The sequence below is a fragment of the Pan troglodytes genome, chromosome 5, assembly GCF_028858775.2.
Source record: "Pan troglodytes isolate AG18354 chromosome 5, NHGRI_mPanTro3-v2.0_pri, whole genome shotgun sequence".
Classification (NCBI taxonomy): Eukaryota; Metazoa; Chordata; class Mammalia; order Primates; family Hominidae; genus Pan; species Pan troglodytes.
Window position 1 is genome coordinate 39,077,393 of NC_072403.2, and position 19,770 is coordinate 39,097,162.

The 19,770-nt window shown below is 54.8% G+C and overlaps 4 protein-coding genes and 1 non-coding gene across 11 annotated transcripts; 4 read left to right on the forward strand and 1 right to left on the reverse strand.

The window, feature by feature from the left end:
- Window positions 1–115: 115 nt before the first annotated feature.
- On the reverse strand, window positions 116–7,187 carry RXRB (retinoid X receptor beta). Of its 4 annotated transcripts, none has more exons than XM_001168893.8 (10): window positions 6,760–7,183; window positions 5,687–5,934; window positions 4,827–4,983; window positions 4,281–4,460; window positions 2,953–3,125; window positions 2,427–2,556; window positions 2,090–2,222; window positions 1,883–1,974; window positions 1,465–1,570; window positions 116–1,349 (listed from the first exon to the last, which is right to left on the reverse strand). In XM_001168893.8, the coding sequence occupies exons 1-10, from the start codon at window positions 6,992–6,994 to the stop codon at window positions 1,202–1,204; spliced, it is 1,602 nt and encodes a 533-aa protein (XP_001168893.1). In that variant the 5' UTR covers window positions 6,995–7,183; the 3' UTR covers window positions 116–1,201. The 4 variants fall into 4 exon arrangements, with proteins under 4 accessions (XP_001168893.1, XP_009449278.1, XP_009449280.1 ...); XM_009451003.4 differs by having other exon boundaries at window positions 1,883–1,986; window positions 6,760–6,994; XM_009451005.5 differs by lacking the exon at window positions 5,687–5,934 and having other exon boundaries at window positions 6,760–7,187.
- Window positions 7,188–7,340: 153 nt separating this feature from the next.
- SLC39A7 (solute carrier family 39 member 7) lies at window positions 7,341–10,952 on the forward strand. 2 transcript variants are annotated; one of them, NM_001279850.1, is given in 8 exon segments: window positions 7,361–7,456; window positions 7,760–8,174; window positions 8,263–8,431; window positions 8,590–8,643; window positions 8,778–8,942; window positions 9,075–9,215; window positions 9,425–9,621; window positions 10,056–10,952. In NM_001279850.1, coding segments are annotated over 7 exon segments (1,410 nt in total). In that variant the 5' UTR covers window positions 7,361–7,456; window positions 7,760–7,763; the 3' UTR covers window positions 10,329–10,952.
- Window positions 10,953–11,138: 186 nt separating this feature from the next.
- HSD17B8 (hydroxysteroid 17-beta dehydrogenase 8) lies at window positions 11,139–13,348 on the forward strand. Its single transcript, XM_001169236.6, has 9 exons — window positions 11,139–11,235; window positions 11,421–11,638; window positions 11,740–11,856; window positions 11,966–12,058; window positions 12,159–12,244; window positions 12,347–12,431; window positions 12,651–12,693; window positions 12,892–12,966; window positions 13,155–13,348. Exons 1-9 carry the CDS (start codon window positions 11,184–11,186, stop codon window positions 13,169–13,171), a joined length of 786 nt encoding a protein of 261 aa, XP_001169236.1. The 5' UTR covers window positions 11,139–11,183; the 3' UTR covers window positions 13,172–13,348.
- A 1,008-nt stretch (window positions 13,349–14,356) lies between these two features.
- Window positions 14,357–14,464, forward strand: MIR219-1 (microRNA mir-219-1). Its single transcript, NR_035717.1, has one exon. It is a non-coding gene; the product is annotated as a microRNA mir-219-1 (primary transcript).
- Window positions 14,465–15,036: 572 nt separating this feature from the next.
- Window positions 15,037–19,236, forward strand: RING1 (ring finger protein 1). 3 transcript variants are annotated; one of them, XM_009450849.5, is made up of 7 exons: window positions 15,037–15,166; window positions 15,287–15,422; window positions 16,148–16,308; window positions 16,437–16,652; window positions 17,677–18,066; window positions 18,248–18,521; window positions 18,818–19,236. In XM_009450849.5, the coding sequence occupies exons 2-7, from the start codon at window positions 15,345–15,347 to the stop codon at window positions 18,917–18,919; spliced, it is 1,221 nt and encodes a 406-aa protein (XP_009449124.1). In that variant the 5' UTR covers window positions 15,037–15,166; window positions 15,287–15,344; the 3' UTR covers window positions 18,920–19,236. The 3 variants fall into 3 exon arrangements, with proteins under 3 accessions (XP_009449124.1, XP_016810147.1, NP_001074951.1); XM_016954658.4 differs by lacking the exon at window positions 16,437–16,652; NM_001081482.1 differs by lacking the exons at window positions 15,037–15,166; window positions 15,287–15,422 and having other exon boundaries at window positions 16,157–16,308; window positions 18,818–18,919.
- Window positions 19,237–19,770: the final 534 nt, after the last annotated feature.

The window sequence follows — 19,770 nt, forward strand, 5'->3', positions numbered from 1 at the left end:
CTTGGGCCCCACGGAACCTCGGCGGCGGCGTCCAGGGATCGCGTCCGGAGCTCCCAACCGGATACCCCCCCCCAAGCCCGAAACGGCGCTGCCCATCCTCATACAGTCACCTCAGTCCAGAAAACAGCGATTTTAATTTGAAAGCGATTTTATGTATGAGAGGGGAAAGGGGCCCCAAAGAGAAGGGACGCAGGGCAAAAATCATGCAGCCCCAGCACCCCACCTCTGCGGGCTGGCCACCTCCCCTCAATTCTCAGGCCAGGATCCTGTGTCCCCAGCCTATGCTAGGTGCCCAGGGCTGGAGGAGAGCTGTGAAGGGAAGGCCTCCGGGACTACACTCGTGAAACCATCCCCTGTGGGGGCCCTGTCCTCACAGCCCAGGCCCCTTCCCCAAGTTAGACAGGAAGAGATGGGGGGGGCAGTGGGAAGCTGGGAAGGCTAGTGCTTGGAGAGCCCTAGGGACAGGCCATTTCAGGGCCCTGCCTTTCCCAAACACCCACCTCCACCACTGGCATTTCTTAGTCAACCTGGGAAAGTACAGTACTTCTTTGAGTCTAACTGCAAGTCTCTATCCTCACAGGAAATTAAAAATAGCAGATCGGTTCCTTCATCTCCACCAGCCCCTTCACCACCACCACCACCTTTTTTATATTTCAGTCTGACTGCAGAAGGAGGTGAAGTGTAAAAAGAGACTCTGGACAGTGACAGGGCCCCTCCCTCTTCCAGAGAGGCCCCCATCTGCCAGGTTTGAGAGGAGGAAGGCCTGTCAGGGCCCTACTCTCATGTCCATCAGCTTGGGAGGCCTGCCCCCCAATATCCAGAGTTCCCCATTTCCACTCTTCAGATGGGAAGCAAAATGAGGCAAGATGAGAAGGAAGCAAGGTCCTGGAGGCAAGGCCAGCGCTTTGTGCTGGGGGAAGGACAGAGGGTGAGAAATCACCCCAAATCATGGGAGACCCCGACAAATTCAGAGACTCAAGGCCACCGAAGAGAGACAACCAGTCCTCACAGGGATCTGGGGTCCCTTCCAACTTGGGATATCAAGCAGATCCCTTGGAGGGTTTATGTTCTTGGTTCTGCCCTGTACTTCTCACCCCATCAAGGTTCTGGGAACATGGCCCCCCCACCCTGCCCCAGGGCTTGGAGTCCTTCTTGGATATGTGCTCCTCCAGTGTGAGAAGCACCACGTCTGGGTCTGAGCTCAGGCCAGTTGATGGGGAGCCTCAAGCATCTCCATGAGAAAGGTGTCGATGGGGGTGTCACCAATGAGCTTGAAGAAAAACAGATGCTCTAGACACTTAAGGCCAATGGACCGGAGGGCAGGAAGACGTAGCAGCAGCTTGGCAAACCTGGGGTGGAGGTGGGAGAAAGGGATTGAGAGCTGGAAGCACACGGGCCCTGAACACATCCTCATAGCACTCCCCATCCCCAAGGGAGCCTCGGTGCCCCCCAGCCCCATCTCACCGTCCCTGCTGCTCAGGGTACTTCTGTTTGCAGTAGGTCTCCAGTGATGCATACACTTTCTCCCGTAGGACCTCCACCTCACTAGGGTTGGAGAGACCCTTGGCATCTGGAATGGCAGGGAAGAGAGGAGGAAGAAAAATGAAGACAAACCAAATCAGGATGGCCATGCAGATGTGAGCCACAGGATGCCCCTTTTGGGCTGCACTTGCTTGCCCTTTACCAGAGGCCTGGCAAGGGAAGCAGGGCCCACTGGGTTTGTGGGATGGATCCGTGGATGTGGGTTTTTCCTCGGCCAGTTGGGAGATTTCCAGGTTGAGGGTCTTACTGAGGGGGATAGCTGGGTAACTTAGGAGTCTCGGAGAAGAGGAGGCTCCAAGGTTGCCTTGGCCTTGAGAGACAAAGGTAATCCTCCTCTTACCTGGATTAAACAGAATGATTGCCCTCAGGCAGCCAAGCTCTGTCTTGTCCATCCTCATGTCACGCATTTTGGACACTAGCTCTGTCAGCACCCTGGAGAGGGACCTGCAGGTCACTCAAAGGTCACAGCTCAGCCAGCCTTGGACACGGACCAGCCTATAGCCCCACCCCCTCTATCTACATGCCAGCCTAGCCGAGGGCCACTGACCGATCAAAGATGGCTCCTACTCCTGCTGAATGGGCTGAGTTGCGGTGCACGTGAAGACCTGTGGCAAGGAGGATGCCATCTCGAACATCAATGGATCGGTGTGAGAAGGAGGCAATGAGGAGTTCATTCCAGCCTGGGTGGGGCAGCAAGGGTCAGGAGCCAGAAATCAGGCCAAGGGATTCAAAGCACATCAGTGGAAGAGAAGGAGAAAAGAGGTGGCGAGGTCAGCAAGTTTGGCTCCCTGGGTACGCAAGGTAAGGCCACTGGGGTCACTAAAGGTCGGGAAGTCAAAGAGGGGTCAAATGTCAAGAGGTCAAAGGGATCCAAGGTCACTGACCTGCCCGCAGCAATATGACCTGATCATCCAGAGGCAAGGAGGAAAAGTGTGGGATCCTCTTCGCCCACTCAACAAGCGTGAATAGCTGTTTGTCAGCTGCCTGACAGATGTTAGTCACGGGGTCATTTGGCTGCAGGGGACGGGGTAAGAGTTATGGAAGATTTTGAGATATGCTGGGAACCCCCTTGTAAGAGGCTTTTGACACCCCCTCCTTACATATAGTCTTCCTGTGAGCCCCATCCAAACCAATCCCTGTAAGTGAGTCTTCTCTTCTGGCATTAGTGCAAACAATTATTTATTTGGGACATGCCTGTGGTTCTGCCAGTGGGTTGTTTGGGGAGTGGAGACAGAAGGAGCTATCAAATCCACCTCAGATGTTTGAAAGGCCTTGTTTGGCAGCACCTCCAGTCCCAAGTAGTGTTAGGAAGGTTATGAGGGGAAAGGAGGGGGAGGGGATATAGAACAGACCTAGACTGCCTCCCCCAACCCCCATCACGAAGGAGAGTGGATTGACCCCAACACTCACGCTGCTGCCGCTACCCCCGGTTCCCCCAGGACCCTCAACGCCCTGGTCACTCTTCTGTTCCACAGCAAGCTCTGCCTCCAGGATCCTGTCCACAGGCATCTCCTCGGGGGCTCCCCCAGCCCCCTCCCCATCCCCATCCTTGTCCTTTCCCCGCTGACGCTCCTCCTGTACCGCTGCAGGGGGAAGGGGGAGAGAAAAAATGGAAAGTCAGCAGCCAGCCATGAAGGGGTTCCACAAATATCCTTACGGCCTCATCAGGATCTCATGGCCCTTGGGAGATATTTATAGGAATTGGGGAAGTCACTAGAAAGGGTGGACTGGGGGCAGCCCTGAAGGAAGGGTTATAAAAGGGCAGGTAAGTCAGTCGGGAAGGGTGAGGTAGGTAAAAGAATTAGGGAGAAATTTAAATGGAGAGCCTACTACATGGTTAAAAAAAACATGCCAAGATTCAACCTGAGAAAGCTGATTGAAAAAAAAATTTTTTTTAAATAAAATATGCCAAGAAACATGCTAAGCACATTTTAACATTCACTCAATTATCATAATGATGCTGGAAGCATTTATTCTCATTTTTAAGATGAAGAACTCGGGGTTCAAAGAGATTAGTTTGCTTAAATTCATATAATACATGGCAGGTCATACAACTGACTCTAAGTGTGTCTGAGTGCAAATCTTGTGCTCTTCTGACTCAACAAATAGGCAGTGAAAGGAGCACTGGCCTAGGTCTTTGAAGATGTGGGTTCTGACCCCAAACCTGCCTGCCACTCCTTTGTTGCATGACCTTGGGAAAGCCAAGCCTCAGGCTCATCTTCTCTAAAGTGGGTGTTTTGACCAAGATATGCTCTAAAGTGTCTCTCAGAATCCTAGGAATCTGACTTAAGAAGATAAGATGGAGACACGGAAGAAGGAAGGGAAGCCCTGAGGTCTTCAGTAAAGTCTGTAAGCTTAAGAGTGCCCAGTCCCAGGAGTTAGAGGAAAGATCACAGATAACAGGAGACAGAGACCAGAGAAGGTCCATGGAATCAGAGGAGGAACCACTCAGGTTAGAAATGGGGAGACAGCCCATCATGGCTAAGGAAAAGTTATCCTATCCTAGGATCAGTCTAGGGAGGGGTCATATGTGCAGGCCACAGAGGCCTAACCATTAAGAAGGAAACTCAAGGGCCAGAACAGGGTAACAGGGAGGAGAGCTGCGAAGGGAGAGAGAAATCAAATATCGCCCTCTAGAGGAGAGAGAGCAGTCCACCCTTCCAGAGAGGTACACAGTCTGAGTGGGATAGGGGAGAAGGGCATGTGGTCTAAGACGCCTGGGCAGGGCGGGTCCTTACCCTCCCTCTTCATGCCAGTGGCCAGGCACTTCTGATAGCGGCAGTACTGACAGCGGTTCCGCTGGCGCTTGTCCACTGTGCAGTCTTTGTTGTCCCGGCAAGAGTATGTAAGGTCTTTGCGGATGGTGCGTTTGAAGAAGCCCTTGCAACCCTCACAGCTGTAAACCCCGTAGTGTTTGCCTACAGGGAAAGGGGAGGAGCAATAAGAAGGTTGCATGGAGACACCTTCACCATTTAGTCTCTTCCCAATCTCCCCCTAGCAAAACTTAAAGTCCTCCCTGTTTGCCAAATACAGAGATAGGGAACCAGGAGCTGAGTGATGATCCAGTCCCAGTCTCCTCACTGTTCAGAAACCCTACACGCTGCTTCCTTTTCCCTCTGACCTTCCCCCCAATCGCGTCCTACATCTCAGCTTCAGCTTCTTTACTCTCATCAGGCCTCCCCCAGGTCACTTGCTCTGACCAAACTCCATAAGCCCTGGGAACCCCACAGGTGATGATATATGGCCCAGACTCTCCCTCTCTGTTCATCCTCTGAGCCACATACCTGAGCTTCTGTCCCCGCAGATTGCACATAGCCGTTTGCCAGCCCCAGGGCCACCTGGAGGGGGTGGACAGTGCAGGCCCCGGACCCCTAAGACTGGTGGCTTCACATCTTCAGGGGGGCCAGACCCACCCCCAGGGAGTGACACTGTTGAGTTAATCTGGGATGGGGGAAATAGGGAAGTCACAGGAAGACTTATTGGGAAGCAGAATGTCACAGAAGTGATGGAAATCATTCCCTACCACTAAGCAAGGCCCTGCAATGCACATTCCAGAGGCTGTCATTTACACTGCAGTCTATGTGAAAGGCCATCCCTGGAGCACAACCCCGAAGTGAATAAATAGGCCCCCCTAAAATTGTGCAACACAGTGACCCTGAAGGGCAGGTGTCTTGGGAAAGCAGATGGGATCAAAAGGGCAGAAAATCAGACAGATGAAAAGGACATCAAGAATATCAGAATTAGCCGGGCGTGGTGGTAGGCACCTGTAATCCCAGCTACTCAGGAGGCTGAGGCAGGAGAATTGCTTGAACCCAGGAGGCAGAGGTTGCAGTGAGCTGAGATTGTGCCACTGCACTCCAGCCTGGGCAACAGAGCAAGACTCCATCTCAAAAACAAAACAAAACAAAACAAAACACACACACAAAAAAACAAAGAATATTAGAGTTCTTTTAGGGGAGGAAGCATGCACTGAAAGATCAGTCACCTCAGGAAAGGCAAGGGGTCTCATAAAGACCACAGGCCTGACAAGGTTAGAGGATTGGAAGGTCAATGGGCCATGGGGAAGTTCACACAAGGATCTGGGGTTACAAGGAAAACAAGAAAATGAAAGTGGCCAGGCAGTAAGTTGGTCACAACCTCTCACCTGGGGGCTGCTGACAGGCCCGGAGAATCCTGGGGGAGCTGGAGGGGGCAGACCAGGGGACCCCATGGAAGAACTGATGACTGGAAAGGGAGAGCCCAGTGGGGGTGGTGGCATCGGGGGTGGGGGTGGGGCCCCAGAGCCTCCAAGGGATGGAGCTGTTGAAGGGGGTAGGGGTGGCCCAGGAGGAGAAGGGGGAGGGACTCCCTGGGGAAGGGGATTTGGGGAGGAGCTGTCTGGGCTTCGGGAGTCTGAGGGAGGGGTATGTACAGGCACACAGACACACAAGAGACAGAAGAGACAAAAAAAGAAAATGAGTCTTCAAACATCCAACTAGAGACTTTAATTCTCTAATACCCCACCGTGCCGGACCCAGCCCACTCCACCCATCCCCAAGTCCAGAGACACCCTGCTGTCAAACAACAGTGTAACTCCGGCTGGTCCGATGGTAGTGGGTTATCAGAACTTATTAACATTTGTGTCACTAAAATTGGTATACAACCTCCCACTGCTATATTTGACTGGCTAAAAAAACCCAAAAACAACGTAACTCCTCATTGTGGTGAGAGGAGGGAGTTGACAAGGAGAGGAGGATAGTTCAGGTGAGGAAAATTTTCCAACCAATCCATTTGAATGAATACCAGGTCATCCCAAAGCCACACCTGTCTCGTGGGTGGGGCAGCACGTGGGGTAGACCATCGAGCCCCTCTATTCCCAGCGTAAAGCCAGGTAGCCAGAGCGTGCAAGGGAAAGAGACAGGCAGGAGAGACCCCTCCTAAGACGCAGGATCTGCCTGTAAACGCCCAAAGTCCTGAGGTTTAAGAGGAATCGTGCCCTTCCCAGGCCCGCGACCTCCGGTGCCCAAGGCCTCAAGCGGTCACAGCTAGGAGGGCGGAAGCTCCCCTTCCCCGCCCCGCCCCGGGGGGGAGGGTGCTAAGGCCCTCGGGAGGGAGGGGACGCGTGTTTACAAACAAGGGGGCGGGAGCGCAAGGAAAAGAGCACCGGGGGAGGGTGTGGGGGAGGGGTTGCAGATAAAGCGGTCACTGGCTCGCCTGCCCTTCTGCTGGGGCACTCACCCCGCCCGCTGTCGCCCATCCCGTCCCGTCCAGCCTCCCCTGGCTCCGGCTCCGGGGTTTGTTGTTCTCCGCCTGCCACCGCCGCCGCCGCCGCCGCTGCGGGATCCAGCCAGGGCCGTCGCCGCCGCCACCGGGACGCGACCCCACAATGCATTTCTTTTCGCACCCCCACCGGCCCACACTGCCCTGCGGCATGCCGCTGAGGGAGGAAGGGCGGGCGAGCGGCCCAAGACATGATCCCTGGCTGAGAGTAGGGATACCGAAGAGGTCCCAGGGATTCCCAAGGATTGATCGGAGGATTAGCTGAGCACGAGGAAGCCCCTGAGAGAAAGACTCTGGCCTGGATTGGGTCGAATTAAGCCCGTCGCTCTGCTCAGTACCAAAATGACAGCGCCAATGTGGCAGCCATCTTTGTACAGACGGGAAGTCTCGGCGCGAGTTCCCGCCCCCTCGTCTAGTTAGAAACCGAGGAGGCGGTCTCCTCCGGCCTGTTAGCCCGCCTCGCCCACCCTCCCCTCAAATAACCTCCACACTCGCGCATGCGCGTCAGTGCAGGATGGATTCGTCGCTACCGGAGTGCCGCCATATTGGTAAAGGCATTAGGGCGAAGGTGGAACGGAACTTCCTGTTCTCGCGGGATCTAAAGGCGGGACTGCCACGTCCAAGCAAACCGGGAAAGGAGAGGATCCCGGAGCCGGTGAGAATTCTCTGTTTTTTCTCTACCATCCTTTCCAGGCCTTTTCCTCACCTAATGAGTCGTAGAGACGAGGGCCCAGAGAGTCTGTAAAGTGGCTGGTGAAAGATTAGTGTCCCAGGGCCCTACATCCGGGAGGTGGTTCGGGATAAAGAGAACTAGTCTTGGGAACAATGTAGGTGGGAACTTAAGGGAATGGGAGAGCGGCCCATAGAGGTGGACGGAGGGCGCGATTGGAGTAAAGCGGACCCTGTGTAGGTACAGAGTTGAGTCAAGTGGAGTCACTGCCTCTGTCCCTCTGGTCAGCGTGATGGCCAGAGGCCTGGGGGCCCCCCACTGGGTGGCCGTCGGACTGCTGACCTGGGCGACCTTGGGGCTTCTGGTGGCTGGACTCGGGGGTCATAACGACCTGCACGACGATCTGCAAGAGGACTTCCATGGCCACAGCCACAGGCACTCACATGAAGATTTCCACCATGGACACAGCCATGCCCATGGCCATGGCCACACTCACGAGAGCATCTGGCATGGACATACCCACGATCATGACCATGGACATTCACATGAGGATTTACACCATGGCCATAGCCATGGCCACTCCCATGAGAGCCTCTACCACAGAGGACATGGACATGACCATGAGCATAGCCATGGAGGCTATGGGGAGTCTGGGGCTCCAGGCATCAAGCAGGACCTGGATGCTGTCACTCTCTGGGCTTATGTGAGTCTCCAGGGGATGGGAGAGAGAAGGGCTGGTTCTGGATTGTTGGGAAACTCCACAGTACTTGACCTTGACTCTCCCTCACCAGGCACTGGGGGCCACAGTGCTGATCTCAGCAGCTCCATTTTTTGTCCTCTTCCTTATCCCCGTGGAGTCGAACTCTCCCCGGCATCGCTCTCTACTTCAGATCTTGCTCAGTTTTGCTTCCGGTGGGCTCCTGGGAGATGCTTTCCTGCACCTCATTCCTCATGCTCTTGGTAAGTAACCTCTGACTTCTACCTCAAATCTAACCTATTTCGTTTTTTGGAGGAAAAGGGTTCTTTCTCCTTTATGATCCCTGACCTTTCGATGTTCCCCCAAATACACACTCTTTGTGTCAGATATTCCCTCATCTGGTTTTCCCCCCTTCTTCCAGAACCTCATTCTCACCACACTCTGGAGCAACCCGGACATGGACACTCCCACAGTGGTGAGGAAGAGACAGATGGGGATGGGAGTTGGGGTGCTGGGGAAGGTCTGTCTCTCCCTATTCCTCACCTCCCGCACTTGAGGAGGAGTCTGGAATGCACATCTCCCTTAATGTCTCAATGCCTCCATTCCCAGGCCAGGGCCCCATTCTGTCTGTGGGACTGTGGGTTCTCAGTGGAATTGTTGCCTTTCTTGTCGTGGAGAAATTTGTGAGACATGTGAAAGGAGGACATGGTCACAGTCATGGACATGGACACGCTCACAGTCATACACGTGGAAGTCATGGACATGGAAGACAAGGTGAGCCCAGGAACAACATTCCTGAAAGCTGACTTGCCTGCCTCAGAATCTCCTCATCTTATGGCCCTCAGGAGGGAGAGGACATGTTGGAAGATCTGTTCTCCACTCTGACCAACTCTTTTCTTCCCTCAGAGCGTTCTACCAAGGAGAAGCAGAGCTCAGAGGAAGAAGAAAAGGAAACAAGGGGGGTTCAGAAGAGGCGAGGAGGGAGCACAGTACCCAAAGATGGGCCAGTGAGACCTCAGAACGCTGAAGAAGAAAAAAGAGGCTTAGGTAAGGGCCAGAGTTGGTGATAAATTTGGGCAAGGGACGTCATCACAAATCACATGGAATATGTGCTGTGGGTAATGGCAGGTATCTGAGAAACACTAAAGGACTGGGTGTGAAGTGGTCTCTGAGGGGAGGTGTGAGAATAGCTGACCAAGACTGGAACAAGTGGTGATGGAAGCCTCTGATCATTTTCACTTCTTGTCCTGTACAAGACCTGCGTGTGTCGGGGTACCTGAATCTGGCTGCTGACTTGGCACACAACTTCACTGATGGTCTGGCCATTGGGGCTTCCTTTCGAGGGGGCCGGGGACTAGGGATCCTGACCACAATGACTGTCCTGCTACATGAAGTGCCCCACGAGGTCGGAGACTTTGCCATCTTGGTCCAGTCTGGCTGCAGCAAAAAGCAGGTTGGTGATGTCTGCCAAACACAGCTGCCTCAAACCCTTTATTTCTCCTCACTCACCCTAAACCCAAACAGCCTCTTATTAGTTCCAAACAATTCATACTGTCATTGACAAGTCCTCTAGAAATGAGGGGGAAGAAGTTCTGGTTACTTTGTCCTTTAGCTCAGTATTTCTTAAACTGGTCTATAAACCATCTGAATGGTTTAGTGGAGTCTTACACACATACGCCTACTCAATCAGAAAGTCTGTGGAAAGGACCTCTGATCTCTTAAGATTTTTCAGAAATTGTCTATTCTAGACTGCTCCCTCTTCTCTTTTTACTTTGATGTTTAGTTTCCAAATCCATGTCCCCTATACCTATACCCCACCAGCCACTTCTAAACCACTGATAATCTTTAGCTATTGTTGAGTGCCTTTTTCTCTTTTCTGCCCATCAGGCGATGCGTCTGCAACTACTGACAGCAGTAGGGGCACTGGCAGGCACAGCCTGTGCCCTTCTCACTGAAGGAGGAGCAGTGGGCAGTGAAATTGCAGGTGGTGCAGGTCCTGGCTGGGTCCTGCCATTTACTGCAGGTGGCTTTATCTACGTAGCAACAGTGTCTGTGTTGCCCGAGCTGCTGAGGGAGGCATCACCATTGCAATCACTTCTGGAGGTGCTGGGGCTGCTGGGGGGAGTTATCATGATGGTGCTGATTGCCCACCTTGAGTGAGGGGTGGATAAACTACCCCTGCCCCAAACCTCTACCCCTAACTCCAGGTCAGGGGTGCGTAGAGGTTGGGGGCCCTGGCCAGGGACATCTGCCAAAGGAAGGAACTGTAGCCTGGGAGAATGGTTACTTTGGCATTAGGGCCTTCAAGGGCTGGCAGTCTTACAGAGGCTGGAGCGGTGAGAATGAGAGGCCAGAGGGACCATAGTGTTGGGCACTGTCTGACCATGTTGCATTTGGAGGGCTAAATGGGGCCATGAAGAAGGCTGGAAGGGACAGGGGGTGATGGCAGCCTACCTGGTGTCCCCTACCCCACCTGTTCTCGGAGAACCAAGTTGCTACACAGGAAGTTCTCCAAGGTCCAGTTTCCTTTCTCCCACCAGTTGGTGGAGGCTTCAGGGAAGACCAGAGTCCTGGACAGAGAGGGTAACAGGAGGAGTCGGGGATAAACATCAAACATCAATCGTGTGTCCTGATTTGGGAGTGATTGGGGGGATGGGGTGGGAGAGGGTTAGTTGGTATTCTCATGGCCTGATTTTTTTTGTTTCTATTCCTTTTATATCACTGTGTTTGAATCGAGGGGGAGGGGTGGTAACCGGAAATAAAGACCTCCGATCTTCCGCCCCACATGCAGTCTTTGTCTTTTTGGGGGGAATGGGGCCCCTTGTCTTCTCCACACCCGGGGCCCCTAAGCAGCAGTGTCGGGCCACGCCCCCTCGGTGGGAGGTCGGCCTGCGCTGGTGGCCGCAGATGGCCTAAGGCTGGCAGGCCTTTGATTGGCCCCGGCTTTGCCCTTGCCACGCCCCTCTGCGCTGGGATTGGCTTAGTGCTGGGATTCCCACCCACCCACAGCCCGCCATGGCGTCTCAGCTCCAGAACCGGCTCCGCTCCGCACTGGCCTTGGTCACAGGTTGAGGGGGTTCTTTCCCCGGGCGGTTTGGGGTATTGGAGTGAGGTCAGGGGCGTGCCCTTGGAGTGCGCGGCCGCTGTGACCTCTGGCCCCTTACCCACATTTTACTAACTTTCTGCCCTGTGACCTCTGATCCCTGCCCCCTCCTCCCCTTGCCCGGTCCGGCGTGTTCTGTCCTACCTCAGGTGCGGGGAGCGGCATCGGCCGAGCGGTCAGTGTACGCCTGGCCGGAGAGGGGGCCACCGTAGCTGCCTGCGACCTGGACCGGGCAGCGGCACAGGAGACGGTGCGGTTGCTGGGCGGGCCAGGGAGCAAGGAGGGGCCGCCCCGCGGGAACCATGCTGCCTTCCAGGCTGACGTGTCTGAGGCCAGGGCCGCCAGGTGCCTGCTGGAACAAGTGCAGGTGAACGCCAGGCCACCTTCCCCCTCTAAAGCTCTAATATTGCCTCCACTGTCCCGGCTTTTTGTGGGGGGGTTTTGATGCGTAACCTCCCCCTCCCATAGGCCTGCTTTTCTCGCCCACCATCTGTCGTTGTGTCCTGTGCGGGCATCACCCAGGATGAGTTTCTGCTGCACATGTCTGAGGATGACTGGGACAAAGTCATAGCTGTCAACCTCAAGGTGGCGATCTCTGAACCTGCGACTTTTGGCCCCCTTAGCCTGGGGAGGGAGTTGGAGGAGGGCTGTCACCCCAGCTGATCTTTTCTCCCTTGTTACCCTTTCCCGCCAGGGCACCTTCCTAGTCACTCAGGCTGCAGCACAAGCCCTGGTGTCCAATGGTTGTCGTGGTTCCATCATCAACATCAGTAGCATCGTAGGAAAGGTCAGGTTGAGTTGGACGAGGTCAGCCAGCCAAGTGGTATAGAAAGGAGAACCCCTCCTTGAGACTCCTGACTCATTCCACATCTCTGACTCACCTATAGGTGGGGAACGTGGGGCAGACAAACTATGCAGCATCCAAGGCTGGAGTGATTGGGCTGACCCAGACCGCAGCCCGGGAGCTTGGACGGTTGGTCAGATGCTTGAGGGTGCTGGGGAGCACCTGGGGGGTCTGAGGGAGGTACCAGCATTCAGCCCTCTCCAGAATCGGCAGCCACTCTCCTTCCCACAGACATGGGATCCGCTGTAACTCTGTCCTCCCAGGGTTCATTGCAACACCCATGACACAGAAAGTGCCACAGAAAGTGGTGGACAAGGTAGGAGGCTGTGGGTGGAGGGCAGAATCATTCAGAGACTCAATCTCTCTGGGCTTCACAGAGAGAGAGAGAGAGAGAGAGAGAATACTGGGCACAGTTCCTGGCAAACATTAAATATTCAATGAATGTATGAGGAATGAAGACAAAAAAGGGTCACAGACTCAGTCTTCAAAAAAATCCATAAAAGAAGCTTTCACCCACATGAGTATTTCCTTACAGATTACTGAAATGATCCCGATGGGACACTTGGGGGACCCTGAGGGTGAGCACTGAATGTAGTGGGGTCCCTGGGAAGGGGGCCTGAATGAAGACATCCCCAAGGTTTTGGGATTTTCTAGGGGACTGGTGGTTGGTGTCTGTGGAGAGGTTTGTGGGGAGGGATGTCTTTGGTGGGAGATTATGGCTGTTTTGGGTCTATGGGAGTGAGCAGAATTCTGCCCTCTCCCCACCATTCTCATAGATGTGGCAGATGTGGTCGCATTCTTGGCATCTGAAGATAGTGGATACATCACAGGGACCTCAGTGGAAGTCACTGGTATGAGGCCAGCATGGGGAGGGAGAGGGCAGAGAAGTAGAACCCAGACTATATGAGAAAGCCAGTAAGGGGAGTCTGGAGCCACTGGGAAGGGCAGAGGTTCCCAAGGCCAGGGACAGAAGTGGGTACCCCCTAGCCCATTTGTGTCTCCACCCATGCATCTGTCCAAATGTTTCTGCCCCTCCCAGGAGGTCTTTTCATGTAACTGCCTCAAGGACCCTGGACTCTGCTCACCCCCGCACCACTCTGCCTGGCCTCCTGCTGATGAGGACTCTAAGTTCCCAGGCTACAAAAGGGGTGGCAGTGTATGGTTCAGGAATGCTGAATATGGGAAGCAGGGGTGCTTGTGACCCTAATAAATTCCAAGTCCTCTTCCCTGCCACCTCCGGCTCTTCTTGTGTCCAAGCCCTCAGACCCTTCCCCACCTCCCCCTCCTTTCCCTTTCCCAAAGGATTGTTCCCTTTCTCTGCCTGGTCTCCCAGGGCAACCCCCGCCGCCGGGTGTGAGAGGAAAGAGTATGTGTCACTGTGTATGCGTGACACTCCGGGTCTTTTTGGAGGGAGGGGTTCGTGCGTCACCCCTTTCCACTGGTTCTGCAGCACCAGTCCCCTCCCCCCAACTCCCTGGGTTCTTATGGTCCCCAAGGGTGATTTGTTCATGGCCCCATCTTGGTGTCCAGTCTGGCCTTGAAAGGGGGTCTTGGAACAGGTGGCCCTCCCCCACCCTTCTCCTTTCTCTGAGTCCCCCCCTCCCCTTTCTCTCCACCTTACAATAGCTGCAGCCGGCCTGGGGTCGGATGGGGGGGATTAGGGGAGGGGGCCAGGATTAGGGGAATGAACCAGCCGATGAAAGGGGCTGGAGAGAGCAGGAGGGAGGGGGCTGGGAAGAGGAGGAGGAAGGGGAGGGGGGTCTGCGCTAATCGACTCTGGCGCCCACATAAGGACTGGCCACGGACTGAAGGAGAGGACAGGGAAGTAGGGGGGAACTGGGGGGGGGGGGGGGCGAGGGCACCCACTGCTGCCTTGTCCCAGGGACAGGCCACCCCCTGGCAGCCGCAGCCCAAGTCCGGGAGCCTCAGCTCGGGCGGGGACAAGATGCCCATCAGGGTCTCTAACTGCCCCCCACCCCCTCGCCCTGTATCCCTCTCATTCCCTACACTCAATGGGGATCGCTCTGCCCCTTCCTCTTCTCTTTCCTCCCCATCCCCTTCGTTTACTCTAGAGTCCTCGAAGAGGCTTCTGCCCACTTCCCACTCCAGACATTCTGCCCCTGTGTACCCCACCCACACGCGCACCCCCCCTTCCCAATGGGAGCCCCATCTTGTGTATGTCCCTGTTTCCGCGTGGTGTCTCCATTCCCCCTTTCCTCCCGTGCGCCTCCCTCCCTTCCCCGCCCCGGGCCGCGGCTCCTGATTGTCCAAACGCAATTCTCGAGTCTATGGCTCCGGCTGAGAGTTGAGTCTGGACGTCCCGAGCCGCCGCCCCCAAACCTCGAGCGGAAGAGCGGGTCGGAGGGTCTAGGGAGAGCCAAAGCAGAGGGTGGAGGGAGTCCCCAGGGTGGTAAGGGGGAATCCCGGGCACATCGGGACCTAGGTGTGTTCTCAGGACTAGAAGGCTAAAGCGGCAGATCTTTTGCAGCCTTTTCCCCCGGGATCCTGGAATGGGGGTTACGGAGAAGTGAGGGGGGTTGATCCCCAGAGTCGCCAGGGTACGCAGAGTGGGGGAGGTAGCCCTTTTCACGAGCCCTCTGTCCCCTCCTGGGGTCCCAGATATTCCAGGCCCCGCCCCCCCGGAGCTGAGGCCCCGCGTGGGGGCCTCTGGAAGGGAACCGAGGCTAAGGTTGTTGGCCGCGCGACGGTGCTGGGCCGGGGGCGGAGACCGTGGTTCCCTAAGTGGCGCAGAACTCCCGGGACGCAGGATCCTCACGCGGGACGAGCCCGTCCCGTGGGCGGGAGAACCGCGGCGTCCACGTCCCGTCCCACCCGCGCCGCGAATGGTGGGTGACGTCTCCGCCGGCGGGGGGAGCGGGTGTAGCGGAGGAGCAGGCGGAAGTGACGTAGGGCCCCAGCGCCCGGGCCATGGCGGCGGCGGTGGCGGGAGGTGCTGTCTGAGCGGCGGTTGCGGACCGAGCGAACTTGGCCCAGGAGCCCGGGCCTAGGGAGAGGCGCGGCGGCGGCGGGAGCGCGAACGGCTGGAGCTGGGTGAGGGGCAGTGCCGGCGCGGGGGCGGGAGCGGGGGCGGAGAGGGGCGCTTCTGGAGGGGCGGGGTCTACGCGAGGGGCGGCCCCCCTGACGCCCTCCTCCCCTTCCCCCCACCCCCAGCCTTCTTCGCCTTCTCCTCGGCTGTGGAGCCCTGGTGGGGGGTCTGCGCCCGGTCACCATGACGACGCCGGCGAATGCCCAGAATGCCAGCAAAACGTGGGAACTGAGTCTGTATGAGCTGCACCGGACCCCGCAGGTGACAGGCATTCTCCCTTTCAGGCTTACCCCCTCCCCCAAACGCTTATATCCACAGACCGCATCACACAGCTTCTTTTCCGTAATTTGCTCTATTCTGCCCTGCCTGGCCCTACCTTTGAATCACCTTAATCTTTCCAAAGCACTTTCGCATTTATCTCATTTAATCCTCAAAACAGCCCTGCCAGAGAGGTGGAACAAGTATTATTATCTTCATTTGAAAGATCACAAACACAAAAATTACCTTCCCTGTTCCTCATTCAGTGTCATAAGTCAGTGCATATAAGACTCACTTTGGGAGTTTATTAAAAGCAGAGCTTCATGCCCCCCAACATTCTGATTCAGTAGTGAATTGGGTTCTCAGAATCTGAATTTTTAACAGGCACCCTATGGGGTTCTAATACAGGTAGCACCAGGACTTTAAAAAATTTTGTTGAATAGTTTTTCCCAACCACAGATTTGTGCCATCTTCACTCCTAGGCCACTTAGCCACCTTAGATCCTCCTATTCCAAAGCTCCTACTCTTAGTTAATGGACACTAAAGTCTGTCTTTTCTCCATTTGCTCCAAGTCATCAGTCCTTCTCTTTCTCAGAATTCTTGTCTCCTATAGAGACCAACATGGGTCTTCTCACTGTATTTCTCAAAATTCTTATTTTATGGGCTGCTGTTTCTAAAACCCCTTTCCCTCTAACCCACACCACCTTTCTACTCACTGATGCCTTCAGGAAGCCATAATGGATGGCACAGAGATTGCTGTTTCCCCTCGGTCACTGCATTCAGAACTCATGTGCCCTATCTGCCTGGACATGCTGAAGAATACGATGACCACCAAGGAGTGCCTCCACAGATTCTGCTCTGACTGCATTGTCACAGCCCTACGGAGCGGGTAATAGGAGAGACATGTTTGAGTTGAGATGAAGGGGTACAAAGTTAGGGCCCTCTCACTGGTCTTGGTTCAGCCTAGGCTTCAGTTCCCTTGACTGACCACTCAGGGCTTCCCTTCTCCTACCCCAGGAACAAGGAGTGTCCTACCTGCCGAAAGAAGCTGGTGTCCAAGCGATCCCTACGGCCAGACCCCAACTTTGATGCCCTGATCTCTAAGATCTATCCTAGCCGGGAGGAATACGAGGCCCATCAAGACCGAGTGCTTATCCGCCTGAGCCGCCTGCACAACCAGCAGGCATTGAGCTCCAGCATTGAGGAGGGGCTACGCATGCAGGCCATGCACAGGTGTGAGGGTCAGGAGAGAAGCAGAACTGATGGGATGGGTCCGTGGGTCAGTCCTTGTTGCCTGCTAGCTTCTAAGCCTCGGCATCCTAGGAGCTGACCACAGACTGATCATTAGGGCTGGAAATCATGGGTGTAAATTGCAGTTTCTTAGTAAACAACTGGCCCTGCTATTCTTAAGAAAAATATAGGGCTGGACACAGTGACTCACATCTGTAATCCCAGCACTTTGGGAGGTGAGGATGGGAGGATCACTTGAGCCCAGGAGTTTGAGACCACCTTGAATAACATAGGGAAATGTCGTCTCTACAACAAATTAAACATTTAGCTGGGCATGGTGGCACATGCCTGTAGTCCTACCTACTTGGGAGGCTGAGGTAAGAGGATCACTTGAGCCTGGGAAGAAAGTGGATGCTGCAGTGAACCATGATCACACCACTGCACACTGCACTCCAGCCTGCTGGGCGACAGAACAAGGCCCTGTCTCAAAAAAAAAAAAAAGGAAAAATGTAGTTTACCCCGTGACTTTCTAGAAGTTAGAACAGTAGAGCGATTTTGAGAATAAGCCCCGGATTCATACTGCTGGAAGTTAAATCACCTCCTAGGCCAGCATCTCTCAGTCTTTCATGTGTATCCAGATTACCTGTAGATCTTCAGGTGCAAACTGTGATTCAGTAGGTCTAGAGTTGGGCCCGAGAGTCTGCATTTCACAAGCTCACAGGGGATGTGTATGCTGCTACCGCACTTTGAGAGGTGACAGCCTATGATCACTAACAAGTTACTTAACCTCTCTAAGCCTCAGTTTCCTCAGCCATAAAATAGAGGTAATATAATTACCTGTGTCATAGGATTCATTGTATTAGGTAAGGGGATTGGTGCAAAACACTTAGTAGAGTGCTCAGCACATTGTGTTTAATAAATATTAGGTATCGTCATTAGGATTTTTCTTATCTCTTAATTCTCTGAAGTTTAAAGTCTAAGCCCTTTATCCTGGATGCCTTCTAACCTTAACCACTTGCTTCTACAGGGCCCAGCGTGTGAGGCGGCCGATACCAGGGTCAGATCAGACCACAACGATGAGCGGGGGGGAAGGAGAGCCCGGGGAGGGAGAAGGGGATGGAGAAGATGTGAGCTCAGACTCCGCCCCTGACTCTGCCCCAGGCCCTGCTCCCAAGCGACCCCGTGGAGGGGGCGCAGGGGGGAGCAGTGTAGGGACAGGGGGAGGCGGCACTGGTGGGGTGGGTGGGGGTGCCGGTTCGGAAGACTCTGGTGACCGGGGAGGGACTCTGGGAGGGGGAACGCTGGGCCCCCCAAGCCCTCCTGGGGCCCCCAGCCCCCCAGAGCCAGGTGGAGAAATTGAGCTCGTGTTCCGGCCCCACCCCCTGCTCGTGGAGAAGGGAGAATACTGCCAGACGAGGTAAGGAGCCCTGTCTTTCCCCAGCCACTGAGAAACCAAAGATCACCTAGATTTCCATCAGAAGTGGGCTTTGCCCAAACCCAAAATACCACCCCAACCCAGAATCCATTTTGGAAAGCCCCTACCTCCAGTCCCCATCTGAGGCGCTCTGGCTCTAAGCCTGTCCTCCCTCCCATTCCAGGTATGTGAAGACAACTGGGAATGCCACAGTGGACCATCTCTCCAAGTACTTGGCCCTGCGCATTGCCCTCGAGCGGAGGCAACAGCAGGAAGCAGGGGAGCCAGGAGGGCCTGGAGGGGGCGCCTCTGACACCGGAGGACCTGATGGGGGTGGCGGGGAGGGTGGGGGTGCCGGAGGAGGTGACGGTCCTGAGGAGCCTGCTTTGCCCAGCCTGGAGGGCGTCAGTGAAAAGCAGTACACCATCTACATCGCACCTGGAGGCGGGGCGTTCACGGTGAGAGCTTCTGAGGGCAGTGGTAGAAGAAGGGAGAGGAGGGAGGGTGGTCTGGACCACATAGAACCATGAGCCTGGTCTAACTCATCAGCACTCTTCCCCTATACATCCTCTATCTCTTTCTATGTCCCCTCTCCTTTCCCATCATCCATGTCCTTTTTTGCCTTATCCCTTTTATTATTCCTTTTTTCTTTCCTCCTCCCTTGGTCACCTTTTGCCTCTCGTTCATTTCCTTTTCCATCTTCTCCAACTTTCCTCTCTCTTTTCCCCCTCTCGCCCTTTTACCCCCTCCTCAGACGTTGAATGGCTCGCTGACCCTGGAGCTGGTGAATGAGAAATTCTGGAAGGTGTCCCGGCCACTGGAGCTGTGCTATGCTCCCACCAAGGATCCAAAGTGACCCCACCAGGGGACAGCCAGAGGAAGGGGACCATGGGGTATCCCTGTGTCCTGGTCTATCACCCCAGCTTCTTTGTCCCCCAGTACCCCCAGCCCAGCCAGCCAACAAGAGGACACAAATGAGGACACGTGGCTTTTATACAAAGTATCTATATGAGATTCTTCTATATTGTACAGAGTGGGGCAAAACACGCCCCCATCTGCTGCCTTTTCTATTGCCCTGCAACGTCCCATCTATACAAGGTGTTGGAGAAGGTGAAGAACCCTCCCATTCACGCCCGCCTACCAACAACAAACGTGCTTTTTTCCTCTTTGAAACCTGCAGTTCTGTGTGTCTGTTTATCAGGGGTGTACAAGAAAAAGAAAGGAAAATAGATTGGGGAGGGAGGCCTAGAAATAATGTAAAATCAGCCTTGGAAATGGGGATAAAATGTCGGGTTATTCGAGATATGTCGTCGGAAACTCCAAATTAGCAAATATGTATGAAAATAGGAACCATCTATGAAGCTGGAAGAGAGGATAAAAAACAGAGGTGCCAAGTTAGACCCCAAACTTTCCCCCTAAAACCTGAGTCGCCCAGGCTGAAATCCAGGGTTTCAACACCAAAGGGAAAGCAGGAAAATGGCTCAAAAGAGAAAAAGGATGTGTGTAGATGTGGGAAGGACCGTGATGTTTGGAAGTCACTGCGAGCAGCCGGTTTCTATAGCTGGAAAGAGGGAGGGAGGTGGAGAGGACTGCGGAGAAGCTCCCTGTTCGACATCCCAGTCCCCGGGCCACCTCCCAAAAAAGGGCAGGCTGGGCTGCAGACTCGGAGTGTGAGTGCACAGCCTTTGCCCGCCGGGCGGCGGGGCT

Bases quoted from the DNA above. Each gene is read 5' to 3' on its own strand.
- RXRB (XM_009451003.4), bottom strand. From the start codon at position 6,994: ATGTCTTGGGCCGCTCGCCCGCCCTTCCTCCCTCAGCGGCATGCCGCA. The intron at 4,461-4,826 runs GTATGTGGCTCA...CTTTCCCTGTAG, and splicing joins CTGCGGGGACAGAAGCTCAG to GCAAACACTACGGGGTTTAC. The intron at 1,350-1,464 runs GTGAGATGGGGC...CCTCCACCCCAG, and splicing joins TACCCTGAGCAGCAGGGACG to GTTTGCCAAGCTGCTGCTAC.
- SLC39A7 (XM_063811927.1), top strand. From the start codon at position 7,764: ATGGCCAGAGGCCTGGGGGCCCCCCACTGGGTGGCCGTCGGACTGCTG. The intron at 8,175-8,262 runs GTGAGTCTCCAG...CTCCCTCACCAG, and splicing joins CTGTCACTCTCTGGGCTTAT to GCACTGGGGGCCACAGTGCT. The intron at 9,216-9,424 runs GTAAGGGCCAGA...GTCCTGTACAAG, and splicing joins AGAAGAAAAAAGAGGCTTAG to ACCTGCGTGTGTCGGGGTAC.
- HSD17B8 (XM_001169236.6), top strand. From the start codon at position 11,184: ATGGCGTCTCAGCTCCAGAACCGGCTCCGCTCCGCACTGGCCTTGGTC. The intron at 11,236-11,420 runs GTTGAGGGGGTT...GTCCTACCTCAG, and splicing joins CGCACTGGCCTTGGTCACAG to GTGCGGGGAGCGGCATCGGC. The intron at 12,694-12,891 runs GTGAGCACTGAA...CCATTCTCATAG, and splicing joins ACACTTGGGGGACCCTGAGG to ATGTGGCAGATGTGGTCGCA.
- RING1 (XM_009450849.5), top strand. From the start codon at position 15,345: ATGACGACGCCGGCGAATGCCCAGAATGCCAGCAAAACGTGGGAACTG. The intron at 16,309-16,436 runs GTAATAGGAGAG...CTCCTACCCCAG, and splicing joins GTCACAGCCCTACGGAGCGG to GAACAAGGAGTGTCCTACCT. The intron at 16,653-17,676 runs GTGTGAGGGTCA...TTGCTTCTACAG, and splicing joins CGCATGCAGGCCATGCACAG to GGCCCAGCGTGTGAGGCGGC.